This window comes from Mastigoproctus giganteus, chromosome 10 (assembly GCF_048544385.1).
Source record: "Mastigoproctus giganteus isolate SK-2022 chromosome 10, ASM4854438v1, whole genome shotgun sequence".
In the NCBI taxonomy this organism is placed as follows: domain Eukaryota; kingdom Metazoa; phylum Arthropoda; class Arachnida; order Uropygi; family Thelyphonidae; genus Mastigoproctus; species Mastigoproctus giganteus.
The window spans coordinates 153,634,878-153,652,672 of NC_143584.1; the positions used below are offsets into that span (position 1 = coordinate 153,634,878).

Here is a 17,795-nt window from a genome sequence, read left to right on the forward strand (position 1 = left end):
TTTTTATTTTTTGAATTGTAACCTTTAACGTCACATACACAAAAGTAACATTCAGCATCGCTTACTGGCTCGCGCCACACCATAGGAATTGCAAATGGCAAGCACACCTTTTTTCCTTGACTCCATTTTCTAAGATGTTCGACGCATGTATGGCATACTTTATGCGGTGCCCACGATTTATCCTGATCGCCTAGTTTTATGTCAAAGTAAGCATAATACGATTTATTTACAAAATCGGTAATACTGTATTTCGCCTCTGCTTTACAGGAACAAAATAACCACATATGTAACAAAATATGTCGGGACTGTTTATACACTTTCTGGTTGCCAAACTCAAAAAAAAAAAAAACACACAATGAGAGCTCACGACGGTTTTTACAATAGTAATGTGACCGCATAAGGGATGTGCCACTCATATAGGCTCTGTGGTTGAGTGGACTGTACAAACAAGTGAGTGCATGCTCAAACAAGTTTAACCCGGAACTACACACAGGAGTCTCCCAGACTCCACTCGGAAAATAAAATTCTGGGAATCACAGATGGGCCGGAAGAGCGGGGTGGGAGCCGTCTACCTTCCTGGGTCCAGTTTAACCCGTAACTACACACCTTGCAGTGTGTGTAGTTACGGGTTAAACAGACACAATCTGTTGTATTTGAGGCAAATATTTGATACCGATTACGAGTATAAAAAAAAAAAATTTTTTTTTTTTTCCTGTTTATACTAGGGCACGACAACCAAGTCAGTAGAGTTTACAATAAATCGTCAATACAAATATTTGTCGTATTTAGTAGTCACGGGCTTGAACCCCAGTCCACTCAAGGAACGCTTACTATGCACTCCCGCTCCTGACCACTCGGCTACGTCATAGGGGTATAAAACTTGTAAATCATTGCAGAAACTATATTTATGTACACATTTGCGTATAATACTTAGGTAATATTTTGTTAATGAATTGTGAAAAATCTTTACGTGATAAAAACAAATGGACTTCGATTTAGTAACCAGTAAACATGCATAAATAACTGCCACATACTTTTACTCAAACTGCAGATACACTGTAAACCAGTGTTATTAGTCTATGCCAATATATTAATAACCGAAAAAAAAAGTTAAATATTATAATGATACAAAAGTGGTGTTACACTACAATTATGCAAAATTTATTTATTATTATTTTTTTAAATTATTAATTACGATTTTTCGCGGAACACTTGTTCACATCTCACGGAACACAGTTTGAGAAACACTGATATAAAATATTGTGCCAAAGAAATTCACAACTCTGAATCACAACTGTTTACATAAAGTGAATTCGATGAACCCGTGAGAGATTTAAATTTGCCCAAAGGGTCTGCAGAGCTTTTAGGGTCAAGAATGAAATTGAACAATCTGTTGGCCCCGGAAACAGTCCTTTCATGGTATTGACATCAGCAAAAAGAATTGGTTCCTCCATTTTTCGGAATGGCTCAATGATATATTGAAACGACATTCCTGCGGTTATGAAATTTATTTTTTGGAATTTTCTACCAACCATCAGAACGGAGGCTATTTATTGACTCATCAGCATCTATTCCTATAGCCCATTCAGCACACTTATAAGAAAACTACGAAAATGTTAAGCTTCTTTTGGAAATAAAATTCAGTACAAGGATCATGGTCGACTAGTATGTGGAGATTTTAAACGTACTGGTCTGCTACTCGGTCAACAACTTGGTTATGTAAAAATGACTTTCTGCTGTGCGAGTGGAATAATCCAGCAAGAAATGAAAACTGGTAAAGTGTGGCCACCGTGACTGCCTCTGACACCAGCCTGAAAGAACATTAAAGAGCCGCTAATAGATTGAAATGGCGCCTCCGTAGCCAGGTGGGAAGGAGCAGCAGTGCGTAGCACACGCTTCTTGATTAGACCGCGGTTCGAGCCCGTCACCACCAAATACGGAGGATGCGGAAAGGTCAGGGAATGACCACCGCATATCCCGGAGCAATATGGCCTTAGTTGCTAATGCTCCAAAAAAAAAAAAAAAAAAAAAAACCAAATAACGACAATAGATTGAAACAAAGTATTATTATCTCTTCTAAATATAAAATTAGGTTTAATGAAACTGTTCATCCAAACCCTGAATAAAGAAGGAAGTTGTTTCATGATTGCACTAAATCACTAAAATACGAAAAAAAAAATCAAAGCAAGAATTTTTGTTGGATCTCAAATTCGCAAGCTGCTGCTAGACCCTGTATTGCAAGAAATCATGAACCAAACTGAAGGAGACACTTGGACTGGCTTTAAAATTGTACCGCGCAGTTTTTGGGAAACAGAAAACCCCAGTTGGGGTTTCGATCGTGAGTGACATGCACAGAAGTTCGAAAACGAGGCTGCAATAAGAGCGTTATGTTACACTCCTTGGCCTCCGTAGCCGAGTGGTCAGGAGCGGGAGTGCAGTAGCACAAGCTCTTTGAGTAGACCGGGGTTCAAGCCCCCTGACTGCTGAATACGGTCGATCTGCCAACTCGCACTGGACCAGCGTGGCAGATTATGGTCCATTTCCCTCGGCATGAATTGTTGAGGAGGCTTCCATCCTGCAGTGGGTTGATAATGGCTGCACTTTACCTTTTACCTTGTACTCCACTGTATCTCAACTGTTTCGCACAAATTTTAAGTAGTTTAAAGAGTAAGGGGAAAATATTCCATCAGGATATAACAGAAATGAAAAAAAAAAAAAAAAGGGGGGAGTGCTACCATGGGGGTGATCGAATGTCAATATGATGGACGACTACTGCTGGATGCTAACCAGAGCAACGGCCACCGAAACTGAGGAAGTCCAAAAAGGTGAAAGTTTAACCCAGTGTAGTTTAGAAGAAATCCCGTTTGCGGCATGTATGCTTGACAAGGAGGACGCAGCCTTTGATATTTCTGTATTAACCCATTTTAATCGGTATTTTTCTATAGCAATAACCTATTTGTACAATCTGTAAAAATACAAAATAAACCAGAGCACCTCCACCAATATTTCTGGCTTTCTTTTCTTTTTTCTTTTCTTTTTTTTTAATTGCGAAAAATTCTGTCGTGACAGAGCAAATTTCAAGTAACTTTCGAAATTTCCATTAAAATTTTTGTTCAGTTTTCTTATCAGCAGTAACGTTCCTTAAGATGCAGACCTGTGTTATTGGACCAATCTCGGTATACTGGAGACGTAGTTGTACGTGAAAATCCCAGTTGAGTTGCAGTTTCAGAGACACTCATACCGGCGCATTTGGCGCCGACTACCATGCAGCGTTCAAACTGAATCTTTTTTCCTTACCTGTTTTCGCACTGAATTGCAGACATATAGCATCCTTACGTATCTATCCACTTGCTTTATATCGCTTGATACGAACACGTGATGCTGTTACTGAAGGGGTGTTCCATTTCATAAAAAGGATTGGTATACCTAACAAAGTGGCCATTCTGTATAACTAACGCATATGATCTAAGACAGCGTTTCCCAAACTGGAATCCGTGGACCCTTGGGGGTTCTTAGACCAGTTCCAGGGGGTACGCGAAACGGTGGTCAACCAAATATATATATAAATTCAAAAGGGATTATTTGATTAACAATTTTTGTTCGAAAATACTTGCCTATCTTGCGACAGGCTGCAAAAATAGCTAGTAAGTTTATTTTTTGTATTTATATCGGGATATTTTGCTGATGGGAGGTGAAGTTATGAATGTACTTAGGATAATAGACACTCCTGCCCTCGTATTGCACTAAAGCTCAGAGTGTTAAAGAATTTTAGAGGTAGGAAAGTGGAAAGAATATGATTCAAGAATATAAAGCTGGCGCTCAGGTAACTCAGTGGTGCAAGTTCCCCTCCGTATTAGTAACGGCCCTGGGCTGAGTAGGTTACTGCAATTTGGTTTTTTTTTTTTTTTTTTTTGATTTGGTAGTTGTTGGCGCATCGGCTTCTGTGGCCATATTGCACCTCCCAAGGTTTTTGCAGTACTTTGATCCAAGCCCGAGGCGGGAATCGAACCCGCGACCTTTGGGTTGCCGGGCAGGTACTTTACCCACTCGGCTCCTGCAATTTGGAAGGGTTGCTTTTGTATCTCTGTATATCAAACGAAATGCTATGTTATGTCTACTCTTATACTTAAATTAAAACTAAAGCTATTAACTTTTAAAATAAAATTAAACAATAAACATTAAGAATTAAAAATTAAACTATAAACATTAAAAATTATTTTTTTTTATTCTTAATGTTTATTGTTATATTATTTATATATATACACACACACACAGATCGGAGTTGCTGTTCCAAGACAAACCACAGATGCTCGATGGGATTGATGGCTAGGGAATTTGGAGGCCAGGGCAATACCTGGAAGCCTTCCTCATGTTCCGCGAACCAGTCTCAAACAATCCGGGCGGTGTGGCATGGCACTTTATCCTGCTGAAAGACAGCACCCCCAGAGGGGAAGACCGTTGCCATGAAAGGGTGTACCTGGTCAGCAATAATATTTAAGCAGATAGTAGACGTCAGATTGCCCAGCACATGGATGACTGGACCCAGGCATCCCAGCAGAACATCGCCCAATGCATGGCACCGGCTTGTTTTTGTCCCACAGTGCATTCAGGTGCCATCACTTCCCCAGGGGGCGCCTCCGTAGCCAGGTGGGAAGGAGCAGCAGTGCGTAGCACACGCTTCTTGATTAGACCGGGGTTCGAGCCCGTCACCACCAAATACGGAGGATACGGAAAGGTCAGGAAATGACCACCGCATATCCCGGAGCAATATGACCTTAGTTGTTAATGCTCCTAAAAAAAAAAAAAAAAAAAAAAAAAAAAACCAAACCAAACTTCCCCAGGTAAACGACGCACACGTACCCGGCCGTCCGCATGGTGCAACAGGAAACGTGATTCATCGGACCAGACGACCTTCTTGCAATCACTCAAGGTCCAGTTTCGATGCTCGCTTGCCCATTGTAGGCGCTGTTGACGGTGAACCGTGGTTAGTATGGGCACTGTGAGCGGCCTGCGGCTATGCAGCCCCATTTTCAACAGGGTACGATGTACTGTGTGTTGTGACATATTACTCCCGTCACCATTATTCCAATTACCGGCGAGTTGCGCCACAGTCGCCCTTCTGTTGCCAGGTACATACCATCCGGGAGAGCCTTCGCTCACGTCGAGCATCGATGAGCCGTGGGCGTCCAAATCCTCATCGGCAGTTCGTGGGTTTTCCCTCCTCGGACCACTTTCGGTAGGTACTGACCACGGCTGACTGTGAGCATTCCACTAGCTGTGCCGTTTCGGATATGCTCTGACCCAGTCGTCTGGTCATTACAATTTGGCCTTTGTCGAACTCGCTTAAGTTCTCTGCCTTTCCCATCTGAAGAACAAGAGTAACAATGATTAACTGAGCTCAGTATCAGGTGTTTTTATACCCTGTCCCGACCCGCACACGCGCTGTAGTTCACCTGCAGTTGCTTCGATTTGCATAACGACTCGCTGGCCATAATGTTTTGGCTCATCGGTGTATATAGGGGTCGCAAACTGGTTTTTTTTTTTTTTTTTTTTTTATTTGAAGGGGTCCGTGAACTTTTTTTGATTTTTGAAAGGGTCCGTAGATCTCAGTAGTTTGGGAACCACTGACCTAAGAAGTTGATACGCCGCAAAATCAAAACAATAACTTCGAACAGTTTCACTCGGCACGGAGTGCGCGAACCTTTTTGCTTCTAGGTGCCAAATTAATATTTTAATTTGACAACCAGTAACGTATTCAGAAAATTTTCATGGTTGATGAACAAACTTTCACATTTATTTCATGTATATAAATGTTCTTGGAATGGGACATCTGATATACAGCAATATTTATTGTAGTACATAACTAAAGGGCAGGGCATTTGCTACTTTGTATATTTTGGATTGTTCTTTAATTCTTGACTTGTAAGTTTTTAAGTGGCACAAACAGCACCCACTTTATTCCTAAGATGTTTCTCCTATCTCAGAGGTTCCCAAACTTTCATGCATTGCGCGCCCTTAAAACATTTCCATTTTACGCCCCCCCCCATGTTTGGCTATGAGTATACATACTTTTATAAATGAATATATTTAATCTGAAAGATAGAAGTAAAATACGGCTCGTACCTGGATTAGTGGGATGGTTTGTACACATTTCGTTAAAAAAATGCTTCATAAAAACAACACGCGCCCCCAAAAACAACCAATTCCCCCCGGGGAAGAGAATGGCGCATCAGACTTTGGAAGCCGTGTCCTGTCTCATAATGCATTTCAATTTGAGTAGCGTCCAAACATCACTTTTTCAATTATTATTTTTTTAGTTACAGTTTAATGTTTGGCTGCTCCAGTGGTTAAAAACCCATTGGCCGTCGTTGACTTGTATGAAAAGCAACATCTTCGAAAAACTACGTGCAATAGAAAAACAAAAAAATACATTTAAAACAGTAATAGCTAAACAATATGAAATATGTTCGTGCTAAATAATAATAAAATAATAATTATTTTAACCTTCATAATTAGTGTTAATTAATTTAGTTAATGCTCATTATTACCTAATTTATATTATATACTATATACGATTATATTATATACTCTATACGATTGATACTATATATTATATACTATAATCCTCTGTAGTATCACGCCGCTATGTGTATACTATCACGCCGCTATGTGTATACTATCACGCCTCTGTAGTAACAATTAATGCAGCGGTGCAACCTTCTTTGTTTGGGGGCGAAAACAAACTGTATCTGTACAGTATATTAAAATAAAAAAAAGCTGAAGGTCGCAGGCTGCATGGGATAGGTTCTCATGGACACCAGGTCGACGGCCACAAGAACATTCCGTTTTCACTAATTAGGCATTTTTCAAAGTAGGATTTATTGGCTATTGATCAACATTTATATTTTAATATTCAATTTAATGATTAAGTAGAGTAATTCAACACTATTACTCTATGACACTAATAATTTATTACATAGATGCAATGATATTGTTAAATATTGATGAAGTGCAATCAAATACAGTATTACTAAAATCAACGTGAAACTACATTTTTTGATACGCTAGTTTTTAAACTTGTGGGGGTGGGATTAACTTCGCTGGTTGGACACTCCTGAATTAAAGTAATAGTAGGAGTTTAATTAGCATTAACAAAAAAAAAAAAAAAAAAAAAATATATATATATATATATATATATCTCGGAAAAAGTCTAAAAATGTATTTACCGTAATCACTTTTAAATCAACCAATGTTACCGAAATTTATGATATATTTGTAATGAGAAAGAGTTGCGGAAGGTTCTCAAGACGGGTTTCATTTTACATCTGGGAATACTGGCCGTTTAGAGTGCCTTTTGGCAGACAGTGTATCACACAATTTTAGAATGCCAGTGGTGTCATTTGAATAGGCAAGTCTCTTGGATAGTTTGAAAATAAGGACAGTGTCACATCTAAGGCGCCTATTTCTCAATGACGAGAAATTGAGAGCACGTAATCTCTCCGCACAGGGAGTGGTTGGCGGCCATTTGTTAACCGGATAGCTCTTCTTTGCATAGACTCGAAGAGATCCAACTCTTTTTGATAGTGAGGGTGATAAATCGGTTTGCATTACTCACACTAGAGGATCAAGAATTGTTTTATCACCATTTCATCAATTTCATCTGTAAGTCAAGATTCACTTTGCTTTCTCGTGGCTTAATATATTTTAATATATTTCTGAATGGTCTTACCCTACCACCTTTCCTTTTTTATTTGTTTATTTCTTTTTAGTAAATCTGGGCATTCAACGGAAAAAAGAAGACTTTCGTAAGTTTTAAAAATATTCTTGTTCAGCCAGTCTACACTAGCTTAGGTTTACCTATATTTAAAATATTATTTTTTTATCATAATACAATAGCACTACAGTAATAATAAGATAGGTCAAATGTTGGACATTGAAACGTTCTGCTGAATACCGAAAAGTGGATTCCACAGAACGACAATATCCCGGAAGCTCTGGTTTTATATTCACCACCAAATAAACAAATATATTATAGAATTTCCCCCTACTTACTGACACACAGGGGAGTTTCTAGGGTATGTGGCGCCCCTTTAAAATTTTCATCATAAGTGTATCTAAGTTTCAGGCTTTCCGGCGCCCCTTGAACGTAATGCCCGGGTGCACTGCACCCTTTCACCCCCAGGGCGGCCGGCCCCTGCTGACACATAGCTTTTGCTGATTTGGTGCAGAAACAAATCAGCAAAACAAAAACAAAAAACAAAATAATAATAATAAATAAATAAACAGAAGATGACAAGAATAAATATTCTGTTGTCAACTTGCCATCTCATAACATTCTGAAGTTTTAGCTTCATTCGTTTAAACTTTCCTATTCGACACAGGCAGACTCTGGTCGCTACTAAAATGAATACAAAACAAAAACACAGATGGTCATTTTCGAAAAGTTTACAGAGAACTTTAAATAAACCAAAACCCTTTAAGCTTTAAATTTATAAATATAAATAACAGTAAATTAAATTTATACTAAATGTATCTTGAATGTCAATATTAATAGCCTACTACTTAACATCCTCGAGAAATTCAGACAAACTAAGTCCGGATGAATGTACGATCCAGACGCTAGACATTTCGTATATTTCCGGGATGTCCGGACAAATATCCGAACTGTTGGTGGCGCGCTTAAACTGGGGAATAAAGGAGAATCCAGATAACTAAATTACAGAAGAAACAAAGAACGCTTTTTCGTATTAGACAGACGGTGTTATTCTTAGCTTAGGAACTGTAACATAAAAAAAAAAATAAAGTGCAGCCATTATCAACCCACTGCAGGGTGGAAGCCTCCTCAACAATTCATGCTGAGGGAAATGGACCATAATCTGCCACGCTGGTCCAGTGCGGGTTGGCAGATCGACCGTATTCAGCAGTCAGGGGCTTGAACCCCGGTCTACTCAAAGAGCGTGTGCTACTGCACTCCCGCTCCTGCCCACTCGGCTACGGAAAATAGGTGTTCTTTAAGTTATTTTTATTTTAAATCAGGGAATATCTCTATTGGCTAACAGAAAATCGAGGGCTCCGCAAAATTGATCAAGAGGACTCGCGACAGCTTTGTGGGTATTCAACATTAGTCGGGGATCCCTTATAAAAAAATTATTTTTTTATATTTAAGCGGAACCTACTGTATTTTTTTTCTTTTAGTTCAGTACAATCTAATGACATTTAAAAATTTTTCTAAAGATATTTATGAAACAATACGGGGCCCGTAATGGTTGGGGTCTGCTCTATGTCACCGAATCTCCTATAAATATATATGTAGGGATTAAAATGTAGAGTTAATGACATTGAACTGTATAGCATGTCTACTGGGAAAGATTAGCTGCTACTGCTTCGAATTATTTAGACCAAGGAACGTCAAATCTTTATAGAAAAGCTTTTATTTTCTGACACGTCGTTTCAAGTCTCTACAGATCAGTTGTCAAAGCAGATAACTAATAGCTTACTGGAATTACCACAAAGTAATGTATAATAATTATTTAATAATCCGCTGGTGGTCATTAAAGAATGGAAAGTTAGGATGCTTAATTGAAATTAATTTACATTTAATACTGGGCACGATGAATTATAATTAAAATCAACCCAAATTATTATTTGAAAATCAGTGGCCGTGCGAAACGCTGTTCGTCCCTTCTGTATTGTCCTTTCTCAGATGCTGTGCATGTCGCCTGAAGGTCAAGCAAAATGGTGTGTGCTTAGTGTGACGGGAAGGGCGCGGTTCCGTGACATATGTGTAACTTTAGACCGTAATAGCCATTTTCCGGTGACATCTCCTCGATTGGCCCTACCTGCTGGCATGGAAATTGGTGCGGTAATTTACACCATCTGGGGCTAACACAGAAAGCATTCAGAGCGGGTTGCAATCATCTTTCCCTTTTTAGTAGCGTTAGTTGTTGAAACGGAGCTTTTCCTGTATGTATGACTACTTAGGACGCGCGTGTTTACACACGCTACGCACAAAACAGCAATAGTTGAATTTCGTTAAAAGGTAATATAAGCCTTGACTCAATCTGGAAATTCTGCAATTACCCTGCAATTAAATATTTCCTTTTGACCATAGGAAGAACCGTAGACACAAACAAGACGATAGCTTTGTTGCTAATATAGACTTTATTGATATACTGTAATCATTTCTCTGTAGAAATGTTGTTGATGGAACAATTATTTTTAACTTATAAATGATAATTTGTAGCATAATGTTACTTTTTTTCATTATCGGAAACTATAACGAAATATCTTGATTTCTTCAAAGAAAGACACTTCTGATTAGAAAAAATAAAAAAAAAAAAAAAAAGATAAAAACAATTTCTGATTACTTGACTAGTTAATATTATTAAACTGGGAGAGAAACACGAAAATTCAGTGTCGCATGCAGGAAGAGAGGTTCAAGTGCAGGAAACAGTGACAGGAAGTACGTTAAAGCCATTTCCGGAAATGAACATTTCCCTTCTTTTCATCGCTGCTACGTTGCCGAAACTTTCAAAAATAAAAAAGAAAAAAAAGAAAAAGGAAAGGTGGAAGGGGGGCGGAATGGAAAACTGAAATTGTGAAAATGGAAATGAAAATTTATTCTTTAAAAGCTTTTCGAACTTGTCACCATTCTTCGTCGGAACGGAATAACAGTAAAATAAATATCGAATCGATTGGGAATACCGCTGCGATTGAAAAAGATAAAGATTTATGTGGTGTGCTGACAGATAAAAAAGAAAATGTATGAAGTAAAAATAGGTTATACTTTTCAGTGATGTGCGGTTTATCACCCTTAAGTAAGTGCTAATAGGATCTGTTGGTGCCATGGTAGCACGAAGATAGTCAACTCCATTTCTACGCCAGGTTTTGTTTTTATTGGTACCCACCAAGTTTCAGTTATATTAAATAGCAGAAATAATAATAATGTGGAAAAGCTCTCATCGGAAATAAAGAAATACCACACACACGCATGTAAGAGAAATGTCGTTCGGAACATCTGAAAGAAAATTAAAAGTCCCGTCCTATAACATGAGATTTTTGGTTGGCATTATTACGAAAAGCAGGTCACTTGAATTAGGTGGAATACCTAAAATTATGATTGTAGTAAAGTTTTATTAAGGGATACCGCAGTGGAAATTAGTATTAACTATTTTAATAAAATCTCTGGCTATTAAGATTGTCAAGGATCATCTGTGCGAAACGTATGTTGAGACATTGCAAAATGCTTTTGTCGGATTGTGTTTTATGAAGGATAGATTGTTGTTGTTGCTGGGTTTTAGACCCAACAACAACAAGTCATATCGCACCATTGTGCGTACAGGTGTGTATTTACAGGCCGACTTACACGTTGTCTGGGCTGAAAAACTCGGAATAACTCGCCGGGAACTCTCTTGAGATCGGATAACTACAATTCCGCTCGAAGAGGCAGTTAGAAATTTATTCAGTTTGTGACACCACTCTGATCCATTCCTCCCCAAACAAGTGACTAGTAGTGCAACCACTGTACTATCACAGAGGACGCTGAAGGCTAGACCCTATCGTTCAGCATATTGCAGGCCCCCTTGACGCAAATACAAAATATGATACAGTGCACCAGAGAAAAATTATGATTGAAGATTGGCATATTAATTACGATTAATGAAAGTGAATGAAGTTGAAACTGTCCAGCAAAACAAAAATGACAGATGATCTTAAGAATGTCTATGATCATTTAAGTTAAATTCTTTCAGATATCCAACTAACTTTGAATAACAGGGATGATAAGTTTTTCAGGGTGGAGTGATAAATTAAAAAATATATATTTATATATCTTTCGCAATATAATGTCGTGATCATGCGAAAAAAGTATATAACCAAATGTAGTCGAAAATAATTTAATAAACTTACCAGCTTGTTCCTCTGCTGCGATGCTGGGCAACGGAGAATCCAAAAAGCGAACCTTGTGGTCCTCGATGAATGATGGCTAACTTAGTATCCACATTAAACGCGACTGCTGTATAAATTAAGGCATTGATGATCCATAGGCTCATCGTAGAAAGGAGAGATCTTCCTGTCATATCCACGTGTTGCCGATGAACCTTAACCTCACGTGTTCCTCTTCCGCTTTGAACCTGTCGTTGCCTGATCCCCGACACTCAACGGAGCTTCCACCGCTAAGAAGTGTCTCCACAGAGGTAATGCCCAGGTTGGTTTATCCTTGGGAGCAATCCAAACCTACTCCGAGATATCCGGAAAGTCCTACTCGAAGCAGCGATGTGGCTCACGCAGCGACATGCGCCCGTAAAGAAACTACGTCCTTCAACTTAGACTGGCGGCGGCATGACGCGTTTCCGTTCCAAGTAGCGCGCCCCCTCACTTGGTCCGCCTCCGCTCTACGTCACCGAGAAACCTCCTTCCGCCAGCTGATCGGGTCACTGTCCCAGACTAGAAAAAGGCGGAATCCTGCGTGAGATGTAATTCAGGAGAGTAATAGCGTAGTAGAGAAGCAGCGTTCAGGACGTAATTAGTGACAGATAAACTAGATGATACCGAATGCTGTGATCGCTGTTTTTAATGCGGAGAGAGAAAAAGGGCATTTATGGTCATATAAAATAGATTTATGGGTGGAAATTACCTTAACAAAACGCCAGCATTATAGCCCAAGTAGCTTATGCGCCATCTCAACAACAAAACGTTATTTAGAAATAACGTCAAGCTGTTTGTCCCATTTCACACTAAAGAACGGGACGAGCCACGTGTTCAAAAATTGATCAAGGCTGTGTGAATTTTTAGAATGTACTAAACTTAGTACCTGAATAACGTGGGATGTCTCGTTCAAATTTTAATTAGCTGCTGAGGCAGTTTTTCTCGAGTGATAGAAATTAAAAAAAAAAAAAAAAAAACCCACTTTGACAGATGAATTTGTTTTATAAGTAGATTTGCGCTGGTCGTATTGTATCTATTGACTAACGACACGCTCTCATATGGAAAGTTCATCATGGCAAAGTTTATGATGTGTAATTCGTAAGAAATCCAAATATTTTTCATCTGTTTTTATCATCTGAGAAATAACAATAATAATACTGTATAACACATATATTTTAAAATAAATAAAACGGCTTCCTTGCATCGCTTTGGCCTTCGCAGAAGAACAAACGATGCAAGGAAGCCGGTTTTTTTGCCGAATCAACAATAATAATAACCCTTAATAAATCTTTATAATAATAAACCTTTCACCCTTAAATATTCACCAAATCTCAAACAACCACGAGGGCAGTTTATTCCAGCACGCTGACCAAACGTAAACCTCTTTAGATCCAGTTTATTTGTTTCTTCCCCCTCCCCAGCAGTTTAGATTAATGCCACCTGGGTTTGTGTCCCACATCCGTGTAAAAATTCCACCAAGCTTGCTTTGATTTTAAAAGCAGGTATAGTTTTCAATTAGAAAACTATGGTGATGAAATTCAGCCATGAATTCAGAACAAAAAAAAAAAAAAAAAAAAAAGCAAGCATTTGCCAGTCGTGCTATTATGCACTGAAGATGATATTTCAGTATAAAGGTTTACTTGCAATATTTTCAGTGAATTTCATTTTTTGCCTATTCTCAAAAAATGTAAAGTGGACATATGACAGTGTGTCTGTGTATCCCTCATAATAATGGTGTGTGTGGTTTTTTTTTTTTTTTCTTTTTGTGTTTATATTCTGATATTAACTACATTTCGTAGTACTTGTGAAAACCTAGGGTATTTTGATAGAGGTAGTTTTATTTCGATCTTGTTTCATCTTGTTCAAATGTTCATCTTGTTCAAATGTTCATCTTGTTTCAAATGGCTGATACTCAAATTATAATAATTAAGTATATTTTCTGTTTATACTCCGGAACGGCTACATAAGATTAGAGTAAGTACTGTACAAGATAGAAAATACATCACCGTATTTAGCAGTTATGTGGCTACAACTACGGCCAACTTAAGAATGTATTACAGTGCTCTCGCGTTACTATCATTGTTTCGCTAAGGTTGCCTTATACATATATATTTAGAATCATTGCGTTTATAGTTGAAATTAACAAACATCTGTGGGGGATTCTAGGGTACCCTGGTATCTTGTGTTTAAAATCACTCCAAGCCAAATTTACAGTACCTTTTGGGGGGGAGGGGTTGGATAATGGAATACTCTAACTTTTTTTTTTTTATTATTCTAATCCACATTTAGAAACAAGTTAGCCGCCACTCAAATCACCAGTACCATGTGTTTCGAATTATTGTGTTTACATTCTGCAAGCACAATTTACAGTTCCTGCTGAGGGGATAATAGGATAGTCTAGCGGAAATATTTTTATTTCGATTTTTCATCTTGAAATAATATTGAACGAAGATGTAGTTGTAGAGTTTTAGGAGCATAGCGGCTAAGGCCATATGGTCTGTGTATATTTCCTCCAGCAAAACAGAAAATCGACCTCTGTCGATTTGCTGTTTTGCTGGAGGAAAAACCATGCTACCCTCGCCCGAGACCGACTAATTCAGCCACGTTGTGAAAAAGACCCGTAAAAATTTCTCTCGTCATCGACGGAACTCGAACTTAGATCTTTTCCACCCGCTGTGGAGAGGACGGCGATCCTATCAACTGTGCTACCCACGTGGGCAAAAGAAGAATAAAGTCGGCTCTATTTAGAACTTTGTTTTAATTCTCAGTAATTTAAAAAATACCTCGGACAAAATAAATCCCCAGAAATATTAAATCTGTTTCTCTCAGCGACACATTTTGTTTGTATTTTGTCAAACACGGAGACCTTTGGTTGTACTTACGATCTCTGAGTTTGAAAAAAATACAACCGTCAGTGCCGAGTTGTACATCTTGGACATTTGTATAATTCCGTAGTGCTCTCGCTGTTGCAGTTTAATTATAGAAAAGCCTGCATTATATGAGAATGGTCCTTCCATGTTCCAGCACGGTAATTCTCCATCCCATGCAGCGAGCAGCGTAGAAACCTGGTGTTTTTTCAAAACGAATTCTAATTTGGCTAGCCCGCCCAGAGTCCAGACCTGAATCCAATCGAGCAATTTTGGGATGAACTGGGACGCCAGACCGAGGCACGATCAGTAGGTCCCTCTTCCACATCTGAACTGGCGAATGTACGGTAGGAGAAATGAAACTTGCACAGAAGGAGAAATGAAACTACAAGGAACTTGTAGATCCATTTCTCCTTCTGTGCAAGTGCTCCATGACGAATTACGCTGTGGTGGCTTTCATTAGCGACGCCTGCTTAATACCTCGTGAGACCACCTTTTGCCCGTAATACAGCTCGCACATATTTTCGCATGGACTCTACAAAGTGTTGCAAGGTCCCCTGTGGTAGTGCTACGAATGAATTGTACAAAGTGTGCAGTTAATGCCTGTACATTTTCAGTTGAACGGTTCCTTTTCCAGTCAGTACCAAACTTTGGTTCTCGATTGGTTTGAGATCGGATATGTTGGGTGGCGATGGGAGAACGAGAGATTCATTTTCGTGTTCCTGAAACCAGTTAGCAACCTTCCGGGCCCCTTGTTGCATGGCGCATTGTCTTTTTGATAAACGCTTGGAATTGACTGGATATATTGTCATCTTGAAGGGATGTATTTGGTCGCCGATGATAGAAAAGTATGCGAAAAAAAAAAAAAAAAAAAAAAAAGGAAAATTTATTTATTATTATTTTTTTTTTTTCCTCGCGTTCTGACCTGAGCTGGGGCTTCCCACAGCAGGAAACCTCTTCTCTCATCCTAAATGTTTTATTTATTTATTTATTTAATTTATTACTATTATTTTTTTTATAATTTATTTTTTTTTATTATTTATTTTATTTATTTATTATTATTATTTTTTTTTTTTTTGCTTGCCTTGTTGTTTTAGCAATCCATCCTGGATTGGGACTTCCCTGGGCCGGAATAGTTCTCCTCTTTACTCCTTCCCTCTCTTCATCTTATACAAGCTTTTATTTCCTCTTGCGCCTCCGTAGCCAGGTGGAAGGAGCAGCAGTGCGTAGCACACGCTTCTTGATTATACCGGGGTTCGAGCCCGTCACCACCAAATACGGAGGATGTGGAAAGGTCAGGGAATGACCACCGCATATCCCGGAGCAATATGGCCTTAGTTGCTAATGCTCCTAAAAAAACCAAAATAACAAACAAATAACAACAAAATTTCCTCCCTGGGAACTCATTCCCTTGGGAGGAGGGCATGCAGATAGTAGGGGAGGTCCTGTTCTCCTTCTGCTAGGGACGAGTACCTGGAGGAAGTCGTCCAGGTGATCACTGCTTCCATAGCCAAAAGGCCAAAACACAACATCACACTACAGAACACACAGATAAGCTCACAAACACAGTTTTTCTTTCGTATCACTTTCTCCCGTGCGGGATGAAAAACTTTTTTTTCTCTCTCTCTCCTTCCTTTTCATCTATTTTCATCCAACATGGGATATTCCAACGTGGTTAATTTTTTTTTTTTTTTTTTTACACGATACGCACTGGCCTTATCTTGACAATGTAAAAACTGAACAGAGCAACGAGGCGGAGATGAACTTTTGTTCTAGGAGCTGCCCATACAAAAACACAAAAATAAAAATAAAAAAATAATAAAAAATAAAAAATAGACGTTGCCATCGAACAAAGTATTCAAAGTATTTTATTATTTTTTGGCGGGCTCTAGGGTTTCCCCTATCCTCCGCTGAAAGTAATCTATACATTGTGTACAATTTATAACAACTATGTACAATAATTAATGATACATAACAAGACTATATACAATGATGATACATATACATATAAATACTGGCTTTGGAGTCTAGCAGACTGATCAATACATCAAGTAAGAGTAATCCAAAGAAACAGAAACAGTCTAGCATTTTACTGAACCTCAGGAGTAAGAATTCTTTTTCTCCGTTTAAACAATTTCTCTGCATAGGTGGAGAAGGCAGTATATTACGCAGAACAGTTAACCAATCTTGGCAGTTCAGAGCAGTGAAATAGATTAGTGAGAAGTTAAAAGTCCAGTCTTAAATCATCGTACAAGGGACAACGAAAGACTAGGTGCTCAACAGTTTCTTGAGCACCACAACTACAGAGAGGAGTGCTACTTAATCCTAGTGAGAACAATTTAAAGTTAAGACTGCCATGACCGGTATATAAAAACGTAACGTATAAGCCATGATTGAACCAGTCCATTTTCTTGTCGTAATCAACAACCACGAGAAAAAACGTAAAAGGTCTCCCTACCCAAGGTAGAGGTAGACCAGGCATTTTGCCACTCTATACAACATTCATTTCTCATTCTTTTAATGTCTACGTTTTATTGCAAGTAAGTATTATACGTTATACCATTTGCAACCGCAGGAACGTTTTTTCTTCTACAGTATAAAATATAGTGTAACATTACTTCATATTGGATTGGCAATCGATGACTGAAGATCTGGAGAGCTGCTGTAGAAACAGTTCGACAAGCTGTACTTACAGCGAGAAGAAAGAATCTTTGTGCTTGAGTAAGATATTTTTGAACAAGGGAGTTACCGATTCTGTATCCTCAGGCCCCAGCCGCATAACACACAATTGGTATAAATATACAAGAGTAGTATAATTTAATGGAAGATTTCTTTACACCAAAAATACTGGTAATCTTAATAATTTTATAGGCCATAGCTTTTATTTTCTGAAGTACATATTTTGCATGGTAATTAAAATTAAGACGGTCATCAAAATAAATTCCTAAGTACTTATGCTGCCGAATACTCCTAATCATTCTCCATTCAACTTAATAATAGGTG

General features: G+C 38.5%; 1 protein-coding gene across 1 annotated transcript in view; it reads right to left on the reverse strand.

The window, feature by feature from the left end:
* Positions 1-12,262, reverse strand: part of LOC150079392 (integrin alpha-PS2-like) — a 514,720-nt gene extending 502,458 nt beyond the window's left edge. The window contains exon 1 of the mRNA XM_090382299.1: positions 11,908-12,262. Within this exon, the coding sequence (XP_090238425.1) occupies positions 11,908-12,077 (170 nt within the window). The 5' untranslated portion in view covers positions 12,078-12,262. The remainder of the gene's footprint in view (positions 1-11,907) is intronic.
* Between the last annotated feature and the right edge of the window lie 5,533 nt (positions 12,263-17,795).